This window comes from Marmota monax, unplaced genomic scaffold (genome assembly GCF_021218885.2).
Source record: "Marmota monax isolate L192 unplaced genomic scaffold, Marmota_monax_Labrador192_F-V1.1 WCK01_AAM20220418_F8-fsc02050, whole genome shotgun sequence".
Taxonomy (NCBI): domain Eukaryota; kingdom Metazoa; phylum Chordata; class Mammalia; order Rodentia; family Sciuridae; genus Marmota; species Marmota monax.
The window spans coordinates 2,011-27,022 of NW_026693498.1; the positions used below are offsets into that span (position 1 = coordinate 2,011).

General features: G+C 38.5%; 1 protein-coding gene and 1 pseudogene across 1 annotated transcript; both read left to right on the plus strand.

Moving 5' to 3' along the window:
- Positions 1–1,669: 1,669 nt before the first annotated feature.
- On the plus strand, positions 1,670–2,927 carry LOC124102149 (olfactory receptor 7E24-like; the record flags this gene model as incomplete). The annotated part of the gene is made up of 1 exon (XM_046458360.2): positions 1,670–2,927. A coding segment is annotated over one exon (957 nt), but the record flags the coding sequence as incomplete, so codon positions are not given.
- A 13,912-nt stretch (positions 2,928–16,839) lies between these two features.
- On the plus strand, positions 16,840–17,728 carry LOC124102150 (olfactory receptor 7E178-like; annotated as a pseudogene).
- The last annotated feature ends 7,284 nt before the right edge of the window (positions 17,729–25,012 follow it).

A 25,012-nucleotide genomic window follows, 5' to 3' on the forward strand; every position in this document is an offset into this window, starting at 1 on the left:
GCTAAGAACTTAATTAGATATTGTTAAATTAAGTTTGGCCTCAAACAGCCCATGTGAAGTGGACTGTAGCTTGATGTGTAAGCAATTTGGATCTAACCTTAGCAACGGAGTCACGGAGTCTCAGTGAATCACAGTAATCAACTTTCAACCAGCCACAGGATGCCACCTGATCAGCCCATGCTCATGTGAAGCAGATGATTCAACAACCAAGTGCATATAAGGCAAATGCTAACTGCAGCCAATCAGGATGTTTCTGCATTTCACTTCCTTTTCTTCAGCTAAATAAAAATAAATAAATAAATATAGTGGGCAGACTTGGTTGGGGCACTCTGAATTATAACCTAATGTAATAGGTTCTTTTCTTGATCTATGTGGACCCAGTGAGCACAACCAGAAAGTAATGAATAGAGAAAGCTGGCTCATGTGGTGCATGCCTGTAATCCCAGCAGCTCAGGAGACTGAGGCAGGAGGATTGAAGTTCAATCCTCAGCAATTTAGTGAGATCCTAAGCAATTCAGCAAGACACTGTCCCTAAATAAAATATTAAAAAGGGTTGGGGTTGTGGCCAATGGTTAAGTGCCCCTGGGTTTAATCCCTAGTACCCAAAGAAAAAAATAGAGAAGGATTTGTTACCCTTGGTCATATGCTAGGTGCTAAAATCATCAAATGAAAATAAAAGTTTATGATTAGAACAACAATCTAGCAGCATTGGCAGGCCATCATTAAATGAATTATCAAGAGAAAATAAAAAACAAAAAATCTGCCTTCCTAACAGACACCTTCCTGCGATGGCATGGGGTTGAACAAAAATATAATGCCAAAAAAATTAAAAATTTCATAAGGGTGTCTTATTATTACATTATTCTTTAACCAGTGACTGACAGGTACACTGTACATTAATATCACCTTTGTGCTAACTGATGTTGTGTGATTATGTGCATTTAAACTATACATCAAAATTTGAAGATCACCAAAGTCAGAGACAGGAATTTCTCTGACATAGTGTTTATAGTCATTTTAATGCCAGGATTTTTTTTCATTGCCTTAAGGTAAGGTATATTTGACAGATTCCTGATTTCTTTTAATGACAATAATTTTCAAATGGTAACAGTATTTCTTCTTCTTCTCTTTTATTATTATTTTTTATGTTGCTGGGGATGGAGCCCAAAAGGCATGCTGGTTCTGCTATTTTATTAGAAAAGAAGACTGTACAAAACAAGCCAGATTCAGGAGCACAGGTTTTCTCTCCAATGTGGAAGTTAGAGAGAAAAGAGGGGGGAAATGGTACTCATCAATATAAGATGGAGGACATTAAGGAAGTGGTAGGAGCTTGGGGAAGGTGAGGAGGGAAGCAGTAGGTTCTAGGAAATAAAACTGATCAGTTGTTAAATGCATGTACAAATAGACCACGATATAAGTAATATACACCCATAAAAATTGTCAAAATGGACTATATTTCACTGTGATCATAGACTTGTTATGTGTAATGATCTTGGTCTCTAGCACTGCTCATTTACATATGAGCAGAGAAGGGTGTGAAACACAGATACCAGTAAAGCAAGAGTTCAGAGAAGACTCAGTTTGTCCAGAAAATATTTCTGAAGGTGCGTGGAATTCAAGTATGAATACTTGCTTGTGTTGAACACCTGTTATTTCCTTATTCTAACACTTTTATTCCCAAAGGTGTCCCAGTAATATAGAAGAACCTAATCTAACATGTGTCTCAGAATTCCTCCTCCTAGGCCTCTCAGAGGATCCAGACCTGCAGCCCATACTCTTTGGACTGTTCCTGTCCATGTACCTGGTCACTGTCCTTGGGAACCTGCTCATCATCCTGGTGGTCATCTCTGACCCCCACCTCCACAAGCCCATGTACTTCTTCCTCTCCAACCTGTCCTTGACAGACATCTGTTTCATCTCCACCATGGTCCACAAGATGAATGTGAACATCCAAACTCACAGCAGAGCCATCTCCTACATGGGCTGCCTGACACAGATGTCTCTTTTTGCCAATTTTGTCTGTATGGATGACATGCTTCTGACTGTGATGGTCTATGACCAGTTTGTGGCCATCTGTCACCCCCTGCGATACCCAGTCATTATGAACCCTCATCTCTGTGGCTTCTTAGTCATGTTATATTTATTAATTAGCGTTTTCAACTCCCTGCTGCACAGTTTGATTATACTACAGTTTGCCTACTTCAAGGATGTGGAAATTTCTAACTTCTTCTGTGACCCTTCACAACTCCTCAATCTTGCCTGTTCTGATACTTTTACCAATAACATAGTCATTTATGTTATAGGTGGCATATTTGGCTTTCTTCCCATCTCAGGGGTCCTTTTCTCTTATTATAAAATTGTTTACTCCATTCTGAGGATCCCATCCTCAGCAGGGAAGTACAAAGCCTTCTCCACCTGTGGGTCTCACCTGGAAGTTGTTTGTCTATTTTGTGGACCAGGTATTTTAGAGTACCTTGGCACAGCTGTCTCACATTCTCCCAGGAAGAGTGCAGTGGCCTCAGTGATGTACACTATGGTCAGCCCCATGCTGAACCCCTTCATCTATAGCCTGAGGAACAGGGACATTAAAAGTGCCCTGAGGTGGCTGCACAGCAGGATGGCCTAATTTTTCTTTGTTTCATCTTTTCTTGGAGTGTGGATTCTAAACCAGGACACCCCTGGTTACTGTGTTCATATCAGTCCTCAGTAGCAAGTCCGAGCCTTGATTGTGCCCCCAGCAGGGGAGGCTTCTCACATCTGCAGTCCTTAGTCATGACCAAGCAGGTAGTCAGCGAAACCAAGAGTGTGCTGATGGAGAAAGGATGGGAGGAGGGATCCACATAGCACTTATTCATTATCTACAACATAAAATTTAAATATGTTTGTTATCATTTCACTAATTTTTTGGATACCAGGGATTGAACCCAGGGGCGCTCAATCATGGATCCACACCCTCAGCCCTTTTTATTTTTTTTATATTGAGACAGGGTCTCACTAAGTTGCTCAGGGCTTCACTAAATTCCCAAGGCTGGCTTTGAACTTGCCATCATCCTGCCTCAGCCTCCAGAGCTGCTGGGATCACAGGTGTGTGTCACCACGCCCGGAGTCATGCATGGTGTTGGTGTTATCTCTGGATTTCTTCCTATGTCAGGGAGCTTTTTCTGTTACTATAAAATTGTTTCTTCATTCTGAGAGTCCAATCTAGAGTTGGGCTATCAAGCCTTCTCCACCTGTGGTCTCACCTGTAAGGTGTTGCATATTTTATGGAACCAGATTTGGAGTACATGTTGGTATCCCATTCCCCCACAACTCCAGACCTCAGTGACATGCACTGCATTCATCTCCATGCTGGGTCCTGAGGACACAGAGCAGAACAGTCCAATCTCAGGACCTGCAGCATATAGTTAGAAGGTAGGCTAGAAAAACTGCAGCAAAAGCTAGCCTCTACAAATGTATTCCTTCTCCCTCTTTACATTATTTTTGTAGACCACATATATGCTCTGATGTTTGATAATAGTGTTGCATTAGCCAGGGTCAGAATCAGGATAAGTATGTAGTTGTGAGAATGGGTATAAATTTTCAGTTTAACAAGATGAAAATTTTCTGGAAATGGTCGATGGTAATGGTTAAACAACAAAGGGAATGTAATTGATACTACTGAACTATGCACATAAAATAGGCAAAAATGGAAGTCGCTGTTTCCTGTATATTTTATCACAAGAAATAGAATTAGGCACAAATGGGTCATTCAAAACAAGGAAAAGAAACAAATTGAGTGAACAATACCCCAGAGCTTCCTTGAGTAGAGGAAGAGACCATAACCTTGGGGATATTTATTTTCTCTTCTTCTTTTTCTACCTCTACACATGTGAAGAAGTCCTTAGAGATTAGGATAACAGAACACCTTGGCTAATTACAAGCTCTATGCATGGATCCTCCAAGATTAATAAAATGAATCAGCCTGTGTCTCTAGCACTTGAGTTTGGTAGTTCAGAGGGCTCCATACATGGTCTCCTCCTCCCAGGGTTGTCTATAGCAGGAAGCTCCTACCTGACCCTGTGTGCCTATCAGTCCTGAGGTTTGACTGAGCCTTCACGGGCACCTGATTAGGGTGTAACTTTGGATCCTCATTCTTTGTTCATGAGCCAGCCGAGAAGAAACTTAACCAGTATGTCTGAGGGAGACATTGGATAGGAAAAGGGCTGTCAGAAATATTGTTTCTATGTCATCAGGACAAATATGATAGTCTGGGTGGCCAAATGAAAGGATATCAGTGTGCAAAACAAAGAGTTATGAGATCTGGTTTTTATATTCTTGGTGATTTTGAGGGTGAGACATCCAACTCCAGCGCTCTCCTCCACTAACTGTACTTCCAAAAGACACCTCATCCATTCTAGCAGAAAGCAGGTCCCCAAACTCTTTCTTCAGCAATCCAAGAGGAGTATAAAGGTGATCATGATGTTTAAGAGGAAAATAGCAGCACACGTAGCTTTGTGATGCATCGCCAAGGGCTTCCTAAATGCCAGGTTCAGAGCTGTGTTTCACACAGCTTGGCTCATCTCAGAGTCTCTGCAGAGCCTTTCTTTAGTTACATGTGTTCACATTATTATGTAGAAAATAAAAGAATATTATATTTATGAAAATCTTCCCAGGTTGTTAGGCAGAGATGAGTAAATCTGTTTGATTGAGGTAGTCTAAATATGGACACCAGGCTTCTGGGCAGGAGAACCCCAGCAGGCTGTTTCCTTGACAACCTAATCTGCCATTTCCACTCCTATCACTCCAGAAGTGACCCTTTTCTCACTCTGCTTTTCATTGTGGGTGTTCCCAGAAGATCAAAGAGAGAGCAGTTGACATGAAAGCAACATCCAACATGGGAAGAATAGATCAAGGGCAGAGATCACAGGAAACAGGGGCACATAAAAATTCAACACAGACCCCTCCCCACTGCAGGACACTCTGAAGCCCTCTCTATCCTCCTTGCTACTGGCCCACTCAGTCTCAAAGGAGTCAATGCCACCTCTTGGTTTCATTCCTACACAAGAAACTGGAGAGTTTTAAAGGGTTCTCCAGATGTACTGGTGGTCAGGGTCCTGGACCTCTGCTTAAAACTTTCTGATAATTGGGAAATAAGGGACAAGATTACTGCATCACACCAATACAATGACTGCTGAATTTTTTTTTTACATTATTATATTTATACTATAACTATTATTATAGTTATTATTTGGATGTTAAATTTTTGAGTTATACATAATAGTGGAATACTCTGTGACTATTCATGCATGTGCAAAACAAAATTTGGTCCATTTCTTTCCCCGGGACCTCTCCTATCTCTTTCCTTCTCCTTACCCCTGATCCTATTTCTTTACTTTAGTGGTCTTATTACTAATTTTTTTAATTGGTGCATTTTAATTCTACCCCAAAGTGGGATTCACTAGGGTGCATTTGTACATGCACTTAGCATCATTTGGTCAGTTTCATTACCCAGGATTCTGCTTTCCCTCCTTCCTCTGCCACCTTTGAGCCCTGTCCTCTATTCCACTGTCCTCCCTTCTGTTTTCCTGAGGCCCATTTTTATTTATTTATTTTTTCTCCAGCTTCCACATATGAGAAAAGACATTTGATCCTTGGCTTTTTGAGTCTCTTATTTCATGTAGCATGAAGTTCTTGTTTCACCAATTTACCAGCAAATTACATAATTTGTTTCTTTGTATGACTGAATAAACCTCCATTGTGTGTATTTACCACATTTTCTTTATCCATTCATCTCCCGATGGACACCCTGTCTGGTTCCATAATGTGGCCATTGCAAATCTCACTGGTACCAACACTGTTGTGCCTGTGTCCCTATTGTACGCTGATTTTAGTTCTTTTGTGTAAATACCAAGGAATGGGATTGCTGGTTTACATGGTGTTTCCAATCCTACTCTTTTGGAAAATCTCCACTCTGTTTTCCATGGTCGATGTTCTAACTTGCAATCCCTGCCTGCTCTCCAGCCTTCATTATTATTTGTGCTCTTGATGATTACTATTCTAACTGGAGGGAGGTGAAATCTCAATGTAGTATTTATTGGCATTTCCCTGATTGCTAAGGATGTGGAGCATTTTCTTCACATATTTGTTGGCCACCTGTATTTGTTTTTTGTTTTTAGAAATGTGTATTTAGTTCATTTGTCCATTTATCTATTGGGATATTTGAGGGATTTGGATGTTAAATTTTTGAGTTATTTATGTATTCTGGATATTAATGTTCTGTCATAAGAGAAGATGACAAAGATTTTTCTCCCATTCTATGGGGGCTCTGTCTTCCCCTTGATTGTTTAATTTTGATCACTATCTATTGAATTTGTAATTTATTCTCAGAGGGGAAGGTTGTTAGTATTTCTGAGACAACATTGTCATCTGAGTTGATCTACTGGTGATGTAACTGCATTGAATTAGTAATAAAGAGATAATAGATGCTCCCATGTGAGTAGCATGTGATGAATGTATTAGATAATGCAAAATAATATTTAGATATTATTATTTATACTAATTATTAATTATAAGGGTAATCTTCCTACCACTCAACCAAAATATGCTGTTGTCTGAGGTTACTATTCTCCAATTTCTGTTTTGAGACAGAATTTATATTTGGTAATCATATGCCAGATATTTGGACAAGAATGACTAGCTCTCTTCACCTCTGATTCTCTATTCTACCTTGCATGGCATAGAGGAAGTATAAAAAAAATATCAGAGGGCTGGGGTTTTGGCTCAGTTGTCGAGTGCTTGCCTAGCGTGTGGAATTTTACAGATATATTACACACGTTCTGTATATAGTGGCAACTCCAAGATCCAGAACTAAAATTTTCATTTTCTAACTTGTGCTCCAGGCTCCTATCTCCTCTACTAGTGAAAAATGGAAATGTTATTCCCAATGCATTAAGAAATGTCTTCATGAGTTCTTGTGGAAGATTATCACAAAGCAGAATGCAGGGATATTTTTGATAGTATAACTGAAGAATATAATGATGTAATTGATAATAACCGATTTGATCACAGTATCAAATGTAGATAATTTATATTAAAATTGAACATGCATCAATTATTGGAGGTCAAACAACTATCTCCCGTAAACATGGCACATAGGAATTCTAACTTGTGTTATACAGACAGAGTCACAGGAAGTTTAAAAGGATTGTTGTCACAATAAACTGACATACTAAATGACATCCTTTACCTGGGTAATGCTGTGTAAAATACAAAGCTTTTGAGGTCACCATATGTATTATACAAGGAGATATAAAACCACATGTCAATGGACACTAGTGTATTTGAGGGACAATAGGTGTTACTACTTAGATGAACTTTAGAAACTGTAAGGTAAGTTTGAAAGAAAAATATCCATATATAAAGCTAAATCAATACTTCTAAGGTAACATTGAGAGGAAAATAAATGAACCAAATTGTTTCTGGGGACAGGTACACAAGAGAATGGAACCATGCAGAGATACCAAGAACTCAAATGTCTAGAGGATAATTCACATCTTCACAAAGTAGGAGTTTTACTCAAATATTAAAGTTTTACATATTCTTGCGAGTAGTAGTATTATCAGTGGTGACTAATATTAATGGACCATTGTTTTAATGCCAGGGAATACTCAGAGGCAGATGTTGTTAACTCTGGTGTAAGAAATGACCATCAAGAACCAGGTGTGGTGGCGCACTCCTGTAATCCCAGCAGCTTAGTAAGTTGAGACAGGAGGATTGAAAATTCAAAGCCAGCCTCAGCTAAAAGTGAGGCACTAAGCAACTCAGTGATATCCTGTCTTTAAATAAAATACAAAATAGTGCTCAGGTTCAGTGGTCAAATGCCCCTGAGTTCAATCCCTGGTTCCCCCACCCCCAGGAGGAGGAGGAGGAGAAGAAGAATATGAATGAGAAGAAGAAGAAAGACCATCAAGAACTTCACTGTGCAGACACTCTGATTGAATATGTTCACTTTTGTGGCCAGATGTCTGGGTATTTATAGATATCCACAGGTAGATATGATGATAAATGAGGCTGAGGACAAATACTCTATGCAAATTAAAAGAATTAAATAAAATATATTTTTTACAACAAGCCTCTAAGGTAGGTAATTATTATCCCTGTTGTACAGATGAAGAAGCTGTCAGAACATTTTCATAGTTTCTGTATTTTTTTCACCTTTTTCCTTTTAAGTCATAGTCTGATTGGATAAAATAATAAACCTAAGGGTAGTTGAAGTGAGAGAATTGCAAACCATGTATCAGGAAGAACTGGCCAGAAATGCAATAAACCCGTCATAAGGTTGGGACTCAAAATGCACTTTGTGATCTTCACTGCTGCTAAAGTCCTCCACTTTTAAAACTTGGGTGAAGCTTTCAGAAACCATTGGTCTGTGTGTAAAGGCCATTATTGACCACAGAATAAAGGGGAAAAGCAAGGATATGTCTTCCACCTGATATACTTTACGGGGACTGAAATGGGTTGATAAAAATAAGCCTGTATAAAGTATTTCAAACTGTTTCTTCATACTTTAGTGTTTTGTATTCACCGGTAGGTGCACCATACACTAAAGTCACCTTAGTATTAATAGATGTAAGATATGCATTTAACTAAGCCATTTTTTGAAATGTTGATATCCACCATCACAAAAAAGGGACATATATTAAATGTTTTTTTTTTTAAATATATTTAGTTGTAGATGGACACAATGCTTTATTTTGTTTATTTCGTTTTATGTGGTGCTAGGGATCAAACCCAGGGCCTCACAAAAGCTAGGCAAGTGTTCTACCACTGAGTCACCACCCAGCCCCATATTAAATGATTTTTAAGAAACAAAACAAAATATGAATGAGTGACAAATTATACCCACAAAGGAAGGTAATCAGAAAACAGTAATGAAGAAAAACTTCTAGGAGAAAACTGGTATATAATAATGTTTCCTGATTATGAACTATCAACAAGGATAAACTCTTTAGATAATGTTGTCATAGATCATAGAAAAATGTTTATAAACATTAAATATGCTGATTTAAGGGAAGTAATACAGTCTTAGAAATATAAGGTGTATTCAATTCTTTGAATTGCCTTTAATTGGAATTTTTTGCTTAAGCAAGTAGAATATTTAGTAGCTGTGTTATCTAAGGAATACTTTGTTTTTTACTGTGTTTATGAAATAGCTACCTCTGATATTCTTGGTCTTCTAATATCACTGAAAAATAATGTCTAAACAATAATAAAGTAAGCATACCTAGAAATATATGAAAAACAAAAATAAACAAGGAAAGAGTTATAACAAATTTGTGTTGACCACAAATGATAAATATTGTTGAAGTTGTATGGACACCAAACGTGAATACATGTCAATATTTGAATTAAAACTATGTATAGAGTATTGTATGTCTGTTTATTTGAATCACTTTTCCAAACAATTTTTCCTATTTCAAGAGGAAATATATTCTGTGCTTCAATATAGAAGCACTGAATCTAACATGTGTTTCAGAATTCCTTCTCATGGCCCTCGAGGACCCAGACCTGCAGCCCCTCCTGTTTGGACTGTTCCTGTGCATGTACCTGGTCACAGTGCTTGGGAACCTGCTCATCATCCTGGCTGTCAGTTCTGATTCCCACCTCCTCACCACATGTACTACTGTTTCTCCTCCATTTCTCTATGGATGATATTTGCTTTATCTCCACCACAGTCCCAAAAATGATTGTGGACATCCAAACTCAGAGCACAGTCAATCATCTCCTATGTAGACTGCCTGACAAAGATGTCCTTTTTTATCTTTTTCATAAACATGGATAATATGCTTCTGACTGTGATGGCTTATGACCAGTTTGTGGCCATCTGTCACCCCTTGCATTACTTAGTCATCATGAACCCTCACCTCTTTGGTTTCTAGTTTTGGTGTCTGTTTTATTTAGCCTTTTGGAATCCCAGCTCCACCACTTGATCATCTTACAATTTTCCTACTTCAAAGATGTGGACATTTCAAATTTCTTTCGTGACCCTTCTCAATCCTTAGTCTTCCTTGTTCTGCTAAATTTACCAACAATATAGTCATGTATTTTATTGGAGTCATATTTGGATTTTCCCCATCTCAGGGATCATTTTCTCTTACTATAAAATTGTTTCATCCATTCTTAGAAATCCCTCTGCAGGTGGAGAGTACAAAGCCTTCTCCACCTGTGGCTCTCACCTGGCAGTTGGTGGCTTATTTTATGGAACAGCCATTGGAGTGTGCCTTGATTCTGTTACCTCACATTCTCCAATAAAATGTGTGGTGGCCTCAGTGTTGTTTTCTGTGGTCACCCCCTTGTTGAATCCCTTAATCTAGAGCCTGAGAAACAGGGACATTAAAGGTGCCCTGAGGAGGCTGCACAGCAGGATAGTCTAATCTCACAATCTTTGATATCCATTTTGACTGTAGGTTGGAGTTGGCAGCAAAACAAAACATGGAGACCTTTAATCTTTCTTCCTTCCTTACATCATTTTTGTTGATTTTTGACTTTAATTTATCATTGTATTTAATAGTAAAATGGTCATTGCCAGTGTTGGGATACAGAGGAGTGAAATTTTTTCAATGTACAAAGTTTTGGTTTGGGAAGTTAAAATATTTCTAGAAATGGGTGTTGATTATAGTTGCACAACAAGGTGAATGGGTTGAATACATAGTGCACATGAAATGTTAAAGTTTTGATATCTCTTTCCACAATAAATGAAAAAAAATACAGATAGCTCTTTTAAAAATGAATAGGGCTGGGGATATAGCTTAGTGGGTAAAGTGCCTGCCTCGCATGCACAAGGCCATGGTTTTGATCCCCAGCACCGCAAAAATAAATAAATAAAATAAAAATAAAAATGAATAAAAACTAAGATCCAACAAATAGCCCATAAAACTTCCTTTTGAACAGAAAGTATAAGATAACAATTTTGGTGGGCCTTCATTTCTTCTTCGTCATCCCCCTCCCCTTCCTTCTCCTCCTCCTCCTCCTTCTATTCTTCTTCTTTTTACATTTTCTCCACTAATATAAAGAAGCCCTTAGAGATTGGGCAGCATGGACAAATTTTGCTAATTATGACCTCTGTGTATTAAACCTCCATTGTTATGCTATGATAAATAATCGCCTGTGCCTCCAGCCCTTCCACTTGATGGCTCCAGCTGAATGTGCTCCATACCTGTGTCTCCTCCTCCTGTGGTTGTTTGGGATCAGCAAGCTCATATGTGACACTGTGCTCATATCAAGCCTGAAGACAGAGACAGAGCCTTCACTGGGCACAAGAGAGGCCAGCAGCATTGGATCATCCTTCCTTAGTCATGATCGAGCAGAGAAGCAGCTTAAACCAGTAAGTGCTGAGGGTGATGGTGGATGGAGGAGGGCCTGTTGGAAATGCTGTTTCCCCTTCTTTAGGTCTAAGAGTGAGTTTGTGCAGACAGATGGGAGGAGGAGTATGAGGCTGATGTTCTGACTTGTGTTGGAGCCCAGACTTGTCATTCACAGACCAGCTCTGCTCTCACACTTGTAACTCTCTGTGGACTTCCCACCATCAGTGGGTCCCTCTGTACTGTGACCTATGTACCCAACACAATTACAAAGGGGAAGGAGGCAAGAAGAATGGCTGTGAAAAATGCCATGCACCATGCTGGAGGGCTTGCTGAATGTTAGGCTCTGAGCTAAGTTTGGTCAGCTCTTTCCATTTCATGTCAGCTGCATAGTTGTACACACACTATTTCCACAGAAAGAGGAATGACAGCATTTTAAAATTTATTTTTTTAGTTACATACAGCACCAGGATACAGCATTTTGAGGTAACAACTCTCAGATTGTTAGAAAAGAAGGAAGAGGGTTTGGATTGGTCTGCCTGAACACAGACCAGGGCATTAATGCTAGGATCTTCTGGGAGGATTTTCCCCTTAAAAACCTAAGAGGACTTTCCTCTTCTCTGTCACTTCAGGAAGACACCCCTTGCTCTCTGTGCCTTTCCCTTTGGGGGTTCCTGATGAGTCACAGAGGAGAGCAGTAGGGGACATACATCCACCCAGGTCCATCAAGTATGGGAAGGACAGGTCAGGATCACAGACAAAGATCACAGAAAGAACAGCACATGACCAAGCAGCACAGATTTTCCTCTCGCTCCTCTCTGAGATATCCTTGCAGCTGTCCAAATCTTTCTGCCATCTTGTAATCTGTCCACTCCATCTCAAAAGTTATCATAGAGTTTACTGTTGATTTTCTTCCTACTCAGGAAATTGACCAGAGTTTAAAAATATACCACAGGAACTCCTATGGTTTAGATCTCTGGATATCTGCTTGAAACTTTACTATGTCTGGTACACAATGAAAAGTTCCATGTATCTGACCCAGAGCCCGGCAATTAATATTTGAATCTGTCAGTGCCCCTTGTATTGGATCTTCCAATGCAAAACAGGGCAGGTACTTATCATCTCTGAAACTCAGCATTGTCACACTGAAGAATGATTAAACAGATGTGGGTGTGCCTTGGATGATTGTTATTTGATAAATGTACAAATGAGAATATTCAATTTAGATATTGTTACTTTTTTAATGATAGGGTTAATCTGCATATCATTCAACTATAATATCCTGTTATTTGTAGTGACTATTTCCCTGTTTCTGAAACAAGACATGTCGTTTTGTCCTCATACAAATATAAGCCATGTTGTTTGGAGAGGTATGCCAATTCCCTTTCATTCCTAATTCTGCAGTATAAGATACCTTGTTTTCCACAATGAAATCATCAAAAGCACGGTAAAACTATGTTAAACATTTACTAGACTCTTCCTTGGTTCACAAAAATCAGTCACAATATGTCATCAACACTCCTGGTGATTTCCTGTCCGCACTTTCTTTCCTTTCAGGAATGTCCAACAGAATAACTCTGAGAGAAAACCGAGAACTATAGCTCTTCTTTGTGCCTGTATCTTGAACACATGAACTTTAAATTGTTATTTACCAGCAGTCTACATTATTCAATGTTTCAAATGTAATTGTGGGGATATTTCTGGGTATTAAAAGAAAGGAGAAAGAGAAATGGACAATTAATCTTTATGTCTGAGCTGATTCACACTTTGGAGTCACTGACTTTTGACATTTGTCTTCATCAATAAACCTGCTGTTTCCATTAAAATGAAAAATTTTATTAGGAAAGAATAATACAATGACCAAATATGAATTAGGTTCCAAATCTCCCTTACAGGATTTATACATGGGTCTTTTGGTACCTGTTTTCAATAATCAGTCTGTGCTCTGAGAGATGGGGAGATTTTTTTTTTTTAATTTTTTATTGTTGGCTGTTCAAAACATTACATAGTTCTTTTTTTTTTAATTTTTTATTGTTGGCTGTTCAAAACATTACATAGTTCTTGATATATCATATTTCACAATTTGATTCAAGTGGGTTATGAGCTCCCATTTTTACCCCATATACAGATTGCAGAATCACATCAGTTACACATCCATTGATTTACATATTGCCATACTAGTGTCTGTTGTATTCTGCTGCCTTTCCTATCCTCTACTATCCCCCCTCCCCTCCCCTCCCCTCTTCTCTCTCTGCTCCCTCTACTGACATTCGTTTGTCCCCCTTATATTATTTTTCCCCTTCCCCTCACTTCCTCTTGTATGTACTTTTGTATAACTCTGAGGGTCTCCTTCCATTTCCATGCATTTTCCCTTCTCTCTCCCTTTCCCTCCCACCTCTCATCCCTGTTTAATGTTAATCTTCTTCTCATGCTCTTCGACCCTACTCTGTTCTTAGTTACTCTCCTTATATCAAAGAAGACATTTGGCATTTGTTTTTTAGGGATTGGCTAGCTTCACTTAGCATAATCTGCTCTAATGCCATCCATTTCCCTGTAAATTCTATGATTTTGTCATTTTTTAATGCAGAGTAATACTCCATTGTGTATAAATGCCACATTTTTTTATCCATTCATCCATTGAAGGGCATCTAGGTTGGTTCCACAGTCTAGCTATTGTGAATTGTGCTGCTATGAACATCGATGTAGCAGTGTCCCTGTGGCATGCTCTTTTTAGGTCTTTAGGGAATAGACCGAGAAGGGGAATAGCTGGGTCAAATGGTGGCTCCATTCCCAGCTTTCCAAGAAATCTCCATACTGCTTTCCAAATTGGCTGCACCAATTTGCAGTCCCACCAGCAATGTACAAGTGTTCATGGATAGGCAGAACTAACATCATCAAAATGGCGATATTACCAAAAGTTCTCTATAGGTTTAATGCAATGCCAATCAAAATCCCAACGGCATTTCTTGTAGAAATAGAGAAAGCAATCATGAAATTCATATGGAAAAACAAAAGACCCAGAATAGTAAAAACAATTCTAAGCAGGAAGTGTGAATCAGGCAGTATAGCGATACCAGATTTCAAACTATACTACAGAGCAATAGTAACAAAAACAGCATGGTACTAGTACCAAAACAGGCGGGTGGACCAATGGTACAGAATAGAGGACACAGAAACCAATCCACAAAACTACAACTATCTTATATTTGATAAAGGGGCTAAAAGCATGCAATGGAGGAAGGATAGCATCTTCAACAAATGGTGCTGGGAAAACTGGAAATCCATATGCAACAAAATGAAACTGAATCCCTTTCTCTCGCCATGCACAAAAGTTAATTCAAAATGGATCAAGGAGCTTGATATCAAATCAGAGACACGTCGTCTGATAGAAGAAAAAGTTGGCTACGATCTACATACTGTGGGGTCGGGCTCCAAATTCCTCAATAGGACACCCATAGCACAAAAGTTAATAACTAGAATCAACAAATGGGACTTACTCAAACTAAAAAGTTTTTTCTCAGCAAAAGATACAATAAGAGAGGTAAATAGAGAGCCTACATCCTGGGAACAAATCTTTACTCCTCACATTTCAGATAGAGCCCTAATATCCAGAGTATACAAAGAACTCAAAAAATTAGACAATAAGAGAACAAACAACCCAATCAACAAATGGGCCAAGGACCTGAACAGACACTTCTCAGAGATGGGGAGATTTGTACCCATTCTGCATATAATAGGATTTTGAAAAGATTGCCCCAGCTCCTTACTCCTATCCCAGGTCACTTTCTCCTCTGCTGTAGTCAAATGGAAATATTACTACCTGCACAAGAGGAAATTTTTTAGCCAATAATCATGCAAGGGCTATCACTAGATACCCATAAGCAACATTTCTGACAGTACACATTTAACTGTAATAGGTTGTATCAATTAGAACTCATTTTTATTGAGACAACCAACATAGGTTATTAATAGTAAAATACAACATGTATCAATTACTGAAATTCAAGTTACCAATTCATGCCCACATACTATGTAGAATTTCTTATTTGCATGAGACACAGGATTTTGAAAAGATTGCCCCAATTTGTGTATTAAATTATGTTTCTCCTTTAGGTAATGCAGTAGCATCAGTGAAAACATACTTCACAGAGAGACTTAAGTGTACATATAGATGTACACTGTACATCTGAGGGACCACGGATATTGTGTTGTACACTACCTAGATAAGATTCAGGTACTGTTGAGGTGAACGCTGAAGAGAACTGCCTATGGAAACACAAATCTGTATGGACATTGTATATTGACATAAAAATAAGACCACTTAATCCTGATAGCACTTTCCTTTAGGTGGCAGGTATGCAGGAAAATGGAATTATGCAGAGATAATCAAGTACAAATTTCATAACTGGTAATTCAATTCCCTATAAAATATTAGTTCTAAAGCACATATTGCTACATGTTTACTATTCTAACATGGGTAGTGCTTATTATTGACGATAAAAATGAAGAATATTGATGGCGATTTCTAAATGTCAGAAAATGTTATAGGCAGTGGTTCCCAAAATTGATGTAAAAAAGGATCACACTAATTTCAAATGCAGGTATTTTAACTAAATTGTCTTGAATACAATGTCAGGGATCCTAATATTTTTAAATATTCACAGGCCAGTTGTATCACAAATCAGACTGAGGACCACTAGTATTTGGTATTTAAAAACACCTTAAGTATTTTTACAAAATAGCACTTATAAGAAAAGTAATGATTTTTTTTTTCATTCTACAGATGAGGAATTGATGGCCCAGGTATGCTTATGTTATTTCAGGAATTTTTTTCTTTTTCATTTATTTTCCAAGTTAAATCAGTATGATCTGAAAACATAATTGTATTTAAGTAGCTCAGTTAAGAGAATTGGAATCCAGGTATTAAATTCCAGGTACAGAAAATATTGATGTGAAAATCTATTATATGACATTTTTTAAAAGGGCTGGAATCAAACTTGAATTTCAGGTTCTTCCCTGATGTTATAGTCTTCAACTGTATCTATGAGAGATTATGGGAAAGGCAATGAATTAATATTCCAAGCCACAGCAGGGGAGGGGAAATAGAAGAACTGACTTTCTTTGCCAGACATGTTACTGTAATTGTGTGGGGTTGATACAAATCAACCTGCATAAAATAAAAATTTTGAAAGTGCTTCTTAGCATATTGGTACAGTGTCATCATTGATAGATGCAGTGCCCACAAATGCTGTGTTCATGGTCATTGGCTACATGACTGCTTTCTGATATGAACTATCAGCTTTAGCTGAGTGGTGAGATAATGCCATCCTATCCTTTATCTAGTGTTTTAAATATTATAAGCTAAAGGAATTTGTATTATTGTTTGATTACTTTGTGTCTCTGCTTATCTGGTTTCTCTGTCCAATACTCTTTTCTTTTTCAAAGGTGCCCAAGCAAAATTAAACTGAAAAACCTAACATCTGTATCAGAATTCCATCTCATGGCACTTTCAGAGGACCCAGACTTGCAGCCCATCCTCTTTGGCTTGTTCCTGTGCATGTACCTGGTTGGGGTGCTCAGGAACCTGCTCATCATCCTGGCCTTTAGCTCTGACTCTCACCTCCACACCCCCATGTACTTCTTCCTCTCCAACCTGTCCTTGGCTGACATCTGCTTCATCTCCACCATGGTCCCAAAGGTGCTCATGAACATCCAAACTCACAGCAGAGCCATCTCCTATGTGGGCTGCCTGACACAGATGTCCATTTTTATCATTTTGGGATGTATGGATGACATGCTTCTGGACCGTGATGGCCTATGACCAGTTTGTGGCCATCTGTCACCCCCTGCAATACTCAGTCATCGTGAACCCTCACCTCTGTGGCTTTTTAGTTTTGGTGTCTATTTTGTTTAGCCTTTTGGAATCCCAGCTCCACAATTTGATTGTCTTACACTTTGCCTACTTTAAAGATGTGGAAATTTCTAGTTTCTTTTGTGAGGCTTCTCAAGTACTGAATCTTTCTTGTTCTGATACCTTTACCAAAAATGCAATCATGTATTTTGTTGGTGCCATCTCAGGATTCCTTCCTCTCTCAGGCATCTTTTACTTATACTACAAAATTGTTTCCTCGGTTCTTAGAATCCCATCATCAAGTGAGAAGTACAAATCCTTCTCCACCTGTGGGTCTCACCTGGCAGTTGTTTGTTTATTTTATGGAACAGTGGTTGGATTGTACATTGCTTCTACTGTATCACAATCGCCCAGAAAGATTTCTGTGTTCTCACTGATGTATGCTGTGGTCATTCCTATGCTGAATCCTTTTATCTACAGCCTGAGGAACAGGGACATTAATAATGCTCTGTGGAGGCTGCACAGCAGGACAGTGTAATTTCAGGCATGCAGCTTTCATTTGGAACATGTGTTGGAAAAAGCAGCAATGGTAAACATCTAGATTTCCATGTAACTTATGCCTCGTTGTGATAACATTATTTTTGTAGTTTGATGATTTTATTTCTTCAACATGTTTCTTAGTAGAATGGTGTTTTCCTGGGCTAGGAGAAGGAGGAAGTGTTTTTTTTTTTTAAATGGGTACAAAGTTTCAGTTTGGGAAGATGAAAACTGTCTGGAGATTGTTGATGGTGATGTTTGCATGAAAGAGTGGATGCAATTAATGCTACCCAACTCTGCACTTAAACATGAGTGAAAGGAAAATCAGTAAAATAGAGGAAGGATAATGGGGGAGAGAAGAGGGGAGGGAAAAGGCTAGGACAGGGGACTGAAATGGAACAAACAGATTTCATGCATGAATGATTTTGTCAAAATGAATTCAACTAATCTGTGTGATTATTATGCTCTAATCATTTTTAAAATCAATGCAGTAAACAGTGGAAAGTACACACAAGTATAGTCTTGAGTATAGGAAGAGCCCAAAACCTATTGTAGATGTTCATTTCTCCCCTCCACTATTATGAGAAAGTCCTTTAAACATTTCAATATTGTGGCTCAATTTGACAGATTGTGAGTTCCTGAGCCCCCAAGCTCATATGATAGTAAAAAGTTAGCTTTGCCTGCTGCCTTGTAGTTTGAAGATTTCAGTCGATTGCACTCCATACCTGTGTCTCTTCAACCATAGTTTTCTGTATCAGAAAGCTCCTGTCTGTCCCTATATTCAAGTCAATTGTTAGGATTTAGGCTGAGCCTTCATTAGGCACCTGTCATGGGGTGGATGTCAGAATCACAGTTCGTGTTCGTGGCCCAGCAGAGAAGTATCACAACTCATTCAGTGCCCAGTTGATGATGAATGGAGAAAGGCTGTCGGAACCATTGTTTTTAGTCATGAAGACTAACATGAAGTTTAGGCATTGAGATGGGAAGACACCAATATGCCAAGTTTCAGCTGTTATGAGTTGTGTGAATATGGGTATTTGGTTATGTTGGGGGTCCTAAGAATCTCATTTGATGTCTCCATTTCCTTCCACACGTGGAACATCATCCATGATGGCAGAGTATGGGTTCCTGTAAACTGTTTCCCAATTACTGTAAAATGATTATGAAAATGAGGCCAAGGAGAAAGAGAAGAGTACCCACAATACTATGAACAGATATTGAGGGATACCTAAATGTCAGTATCAGAAATGTGTTCTTTGTATCTTGCATCATTTCATCCACATAATTTAACATTTCTCTCCTATGTTATATTATAATCATCAAAGCCATCATCATCATCATCATCATCATCATCATCATCATCATCATCATCATCCATGAAAGAAAGAAGCACCACATTTTTATGTAGCTAATACCAGGTAGTCTGCTAGAAAATAGAAAAGCCATTTTGGTGTGTCTGATTATAGATACAGGGCATCTTGACAGGAGAATACTGGATATTGCCCACTGGACAACCCAACCAGCAATTTCACTTGCCTCTTTCTCCATAAAGAAATCCCTTTCTCATTGTGTCCTTCCTTTTTGGGATTACTGGTATACCAAAAGGGACAAAAGTGGTTGGTACCTTCTGAGTCAACTATAGGAATGACAGAAATAGATTTCAGGCTAAGACCACAGACAGAGAAGATAAGCAATGAGCAGCACTCATTGTTCTTTCCACTACTCCAGGACAACCTCACTGTGGTCCACATACCCCTCCATTTTTACAGCCAGCCCACTCAATATAAAAAAAAAGACATTATAGGCAGTATTTTACAACATTCCTACTCAAAACTGGAATTTAGAATTTAGACATACCTGTGATTTAGAATTTTGGACCTTAGCTTTAAAATGTTGATACTTGAAAGCAATGAAAAAGTTTAGTGCATCACATGCAGAGTCTGAGAATTTGTTGTCAGAGCTATGAATAAACACAAAATCTAACAGGTGTCTAAGAATCCCTCCTCTTGAGCCTCTCAGAGGATCCAGACCTGCAGCCCATCCTCTTTGGAATGTTCCTGTCCATATACCTGGTCACAGTGCTTGGGAACCTGCTCATCATCCTGGTCATCAGCTCTGATTCCCACCTCCACACCCCCATGTACTTTTTCCTCTCCAACCTGTCCTTGGCTGACATTGGTGTCATCTCCACCACAGTCCCAAAGATGACTGTGGACATACAAACTCACAGCAGAGCCATCTCCAGATGTCTTTTTTATCAGTTTGGATGCATGGATGGTAGCCTTCTGACTGTAATGGCCTTTGCTCAGTGTGGCCAACTGCATACAAGCCTACTATGAATTCATGCCTCTGTGTTTTCTTAATTTTAGGGTCACTTATTTTAAGCAGCATGAATGAGTTGCACTATAATCTCTCTGCTTTTAACATGTGGAAATTTCTAATTTCTTCCACAACCCTTGTCAACTTTCAATCTTCCCAGTTCTGACATCTTTAGTGATAACTCTGTCATTTTTGTTGTTGTTTTCTTTTTTTTTTTTTTTTTGATGCCATCTCTGGATATCTTCCATGTCCATATCCTTTCCTTCGCTAAAAACTTTTCTTCCATTCAGATGATCCCATCATCAGAAGAGAGGGGAAAAAACCCTGAGTGTCTGAACTCTCCATTGTTCACTTATTTTATTTTATGGAACAGGCCTTGGAGTGTAATTTGATTTAGTTGTACTATGTTCTCCCAGAAAGGGTGAGATGACCTCAATGATATACACAGTGGTCACTCCCATGCTGAACCCCTTCATCTACAGCTTGAGGAACAGGGACATTTAAGTGCCTGGAGGAGGCTGCACAGCAGGACAGTCTAATCTCAGGACTGGTGCATTCATTTGGAATGTAAGCTAGAAAACACAGCAGGGATGAATTTAAAACATGTAAATTCTGTCTACTTGGACCATTTTTTTAATCATTTTATGGCTTTTCTTCCTTATCATATTTCATAGTAAAATGGTGGTTACCAGAGACATGAGGCATGAGGAGTGAAGAGTTTTTCAATGAGTATAAAGTTTCAGTTTAGAAAAATGCAAAATTCTGGAAATGAATGATTGCTATGGTCTTATAATGATATGAATGTAATTAATGCCCCTTAACTGTGCATTTAGCAAAGATTAAAATGGTAAGTTTTTGTTATGCATATTTACCACAATATAATTTAAATGAAAGTAGATGAATCATAATAAAAGAAATAAAACTTGTAAATAGGAAACATCCTTCTCCTAGGAAGATACCCCAAATATTTGTGGACGTACATTTTCTCTTCTGTTTCTTACTTCACTTGTATTAAGAAGTCCTTGGAGATTTAGAAAACATGGAATAATTTGACTAATTATGAGCCCTGTGCATGGAGCCCTAAGGTCATATAATAGTCAATAGTCATCCTATGTTTTCTGAGGCTCTTCAGTTCAATGGCTCCAGTCCAGTTGGCTTCATAACAGTGTCTGATCCTGCATGGTTTTCTGCACCAGGAAGCTCGTATCTATCACTGTATTCATATCAATCCTGAGCATGGAGCCTGAGGCCTCCACTGGGTACCAGGCAGAGGAGGGGCATTGGATTTTCTTTGTCATGAATCAGCATAGACTCAGCACTACCCAGTAAGTGCTGGGGGAGAGGATGGATGGAGGAAGGACTTTCTGGAGTGATCTTTCCCCATCATTAAGACAACATGACAGTGTGGGGTAGATAGATGTGAAAATAAAAAATATGCAGAATATCAGCTACTTTAACTTTGAAGTTTATGTACCTGACAGTGGGGGAGGTGCCAAAAATCTCATTCAACGTTTTGATTTCCTTGCAAACTGGTTCTATGCATGGAAGTAGAAATTGGATCCTGTGAACTTTTTCCTAAGCATTTCAAATGGTTTGTGAAGGTGATGAGGAGGAAGAGATTGGCAATAATCGTATAATGAACTGATACTGACAGTTTCCTAAGAGAGGCTGTAATTGCTATGTTCTGTATAGCATGTTTCATTTCATGTACATAGACTTCTGCAACTCAGAAGTCCACCAACATTATTATTTTACCAAAATGGAAAGACAGCATTTTTATGTAACTTCATAATTTGTGTTTAGATGTAAAATAATGAAGCCATGATTGAATTGAGCTATGTGATCACAGACAACAAGCATTTACCCAGAATACTCTTGGAAGTTTTTCCTTATAACAATCCACACAGCTATTTCAAATACCAAGCAAAATCCCTGATACTCACTATGCTCTTCAAATTAAGGTTCCAGGTGGATCACACAGGTCAGCAGTGGTTGGCCCCAGCTGCCTCCATTATAGACAGGATGGCTGAGCTCACAGACAAAGGTTAATGATATGGAACTAAAATGTGGATTTTCTAACTCTTACCCCAAACCGCTGTCTTCTCTGTTGGAACCCACTGGAAATATCTCTCCTTTACAAGAGGAAATATCTTAGTAATTATGCAGGGGCTCATACTAGACATACCTCGGGAATATTTTTGAACAGTACATCTTAAGTTGTGTTTGATGAGGACTAGTTTATATTTAACCAAAAAAAAAATGTTCCTGATTAATAGAACACCTTGAATGCCCATCAACTATTGGAATTCAAAAAAACTGTCTGCCACCCACATATTATATGGAAATCCTGATTTGCATGATATGGGCTCAGGCACAAGATTTTGGAAAGCTGGTCATAAAAATAAACTGACAAATTAATTGTTATCCCTCAGGTAATGGTGTGCATCAGCTAAGGCTTTTGAGGTTAAGGAATGTGCTTCACATGTTGATCTAAAATACTAAATTTCATGGGCAAGAATGTGTTGTAGATGGCTTGAATGAACATTGGGTTTTTTTCAGGTAAGTCTTAAAGAAAAGTGCAAATGGATATTGAAATCAAAACTAACATGAAAATGTTGACAAAAATATACCCACTGAATTTGTGGGAGCAGTTTCTTTGGGGGAACAGGTATACAGAAAATGGAATCATGCAGAGATAGTAAGACCCACATTTCATACATAATAATTTAAATCCTTGTAAAATATTGGTTGTGGAGCACATATTACTAAATGTTTATTTTTAATATGGGTAGTAGTTATTGTTAATAGACATAGAAAATAATACTAATAGGGCATTTTCAGAAGCCACCAAATATTCTAAGGCTGTGATTTTCAACCCTGGTATAAGACAGAATGACAAAGATCTTCACTAGCTGATATTATAATCAAACTGATTTTAATCCAGTACCAGGGCTTCTTGGTATTTCAAAAGATTCACAAGTAAATGTTATAAATGAGACCAAAAACTGCTACTTCATGTGATTTAAAAAAATATTTTAAAGCATTTCAAAATTAACACATAAGCTAGGAAATTATTTTCCCCAGTTTAGATGTGACTAAATGGTCCAGATGTGTTTAAATAATTTCCTAGAGTTTTCTGTTATGTTTTTCCCAATTAAATGGCAGTGTGACCTGACAAAGGAATGAATCTGAGTTGCCTTCACATAGCTGATGTAGGAGAATTATAATCCATTTACCAGGAAATATTGATATAAAAATCTACTAAATGGTATTAGAAGTATCATACTCAAACTTCAGTTCTCTGTGTTCCCTAAAGCTAAAGTCCTCAAACATATGTAAAAGGGTTTATGATCAGAAGAACAAAGAAGCAGTGTACCTAAGCCACTATAAAGTGTTTAGAAAGCAAGGAATAGATATCTTTAGTAGATATTTGAGGGAAGACATATAGAGTTGACACAAATAAACATATACACAACAAGAAAATTCAAAAGCACTAATATTTCATTATCAGTGAATCACTGATGGGGCAATGTTCCCTAAGACTGATGATATTGGTTATGTACATTCATCTTAAACATATTAATAAAAATTAGAGTGCAACACAAATAATAATTCAAGCTATCTATTACATTAGTGTTGAAACACATACAAAATTTGAGTGAGGACTTCATTCACAGAGGAGGGGAAATAGAATGCACGAGAAGCAGAAAAACTCAGGGGAAATAAGTAGTGCATAATATTTTCTGATGTAAATGATTAGTGTACCAAAATAAGTGAAAAAAGAAAGAAAAGGTGGAGGGAAGGAATTCCATGAAAATAGAAGAGGTATCAGAGAGTAGAGGAAGGGGATTTAGGGGGAGAAAGGAAGGACTGGGAAAAGGAGGAGCCTGGGACTGAGCCAGACCAAGCTCTCCTTCCTGCATATGCAAATATACCACCGTGAATCTCACTTTTCCTTATATCCACAAGACAAACATATGTGTGGTGTTTAAATATTCTAGGCTAATGTACTGGGTAACATTGCGTTCATGCTTGCATGTATTTATTGGTCTCCTTTTTCCAACACATTTTTCTTTTTCAAAAGGTGCCCAAGCAAAACTGAACTGAAAAATCTAACACTTGTCTCAGAATTCCATCTCATGGAACTGTCAGAGGACCCAGACCTGCAGCCCCTCCTCTTTGGACTGTTCCTGTCCATGTACCTGGTCACAGTGCTTGGGAACCTGCTCATCATCCTGGCCATCAGCTCTGACTCCCACCTCCACACCCCTATGTACCTCTTCCTCTCCAACTTGTCCTTGGCTGACCTTGGTTTCATCTCCACCACGGTCCCAAACATGATTGTGGGCATCCAGACTCAGAGCAGAGTCACCTCCTATGTAGGCTGCCTGACACAGATGTCTTTTTTTCTCATTTTCGGGTGCATGGATGATATGCTTCTGACTGTGATGGCCTATGACTGCTTTGTGGCCATCTGTCACCCCCTCCATTACCAAGTCATCATGAACCCTTGCCTCTGTGGCTTTTTAGTTCTGGTGTCTCCTTTGCTTAGCCTTTTGGAATCCCAGCTCCACAATTTGATTGCCTTATACTTTACCTACTTCAAAAATGTGGAAATTGCTAATTTCTTCTGTCAACCTTCTCAGATCCTTAGTCTTATCTGTTTTGATACCTTTACCAAAAATGTTGTCATGTGTACTGTTGGTACCATCTATGGCTTTCTTCCTTTTCTCTTATTATAAAATTGTTTCCTCCATTCTGAGGATCCCATCCTCAGGTGGGAAGTACAAAGCCTTCTCCACCTGTGGGTCTCACCTGGCAGTTGTTGGCTTATTTTATGGAACTGCCATTGGAGTGTACCTTGCTTCAGCTGTATCAGACTCTCCTAGAAAGATTGCTGTGTTCTCCATGATGTACACTGTGGTCACCTCCATGCTGAACCCCTTCATCTACAGCCTGAGGAACA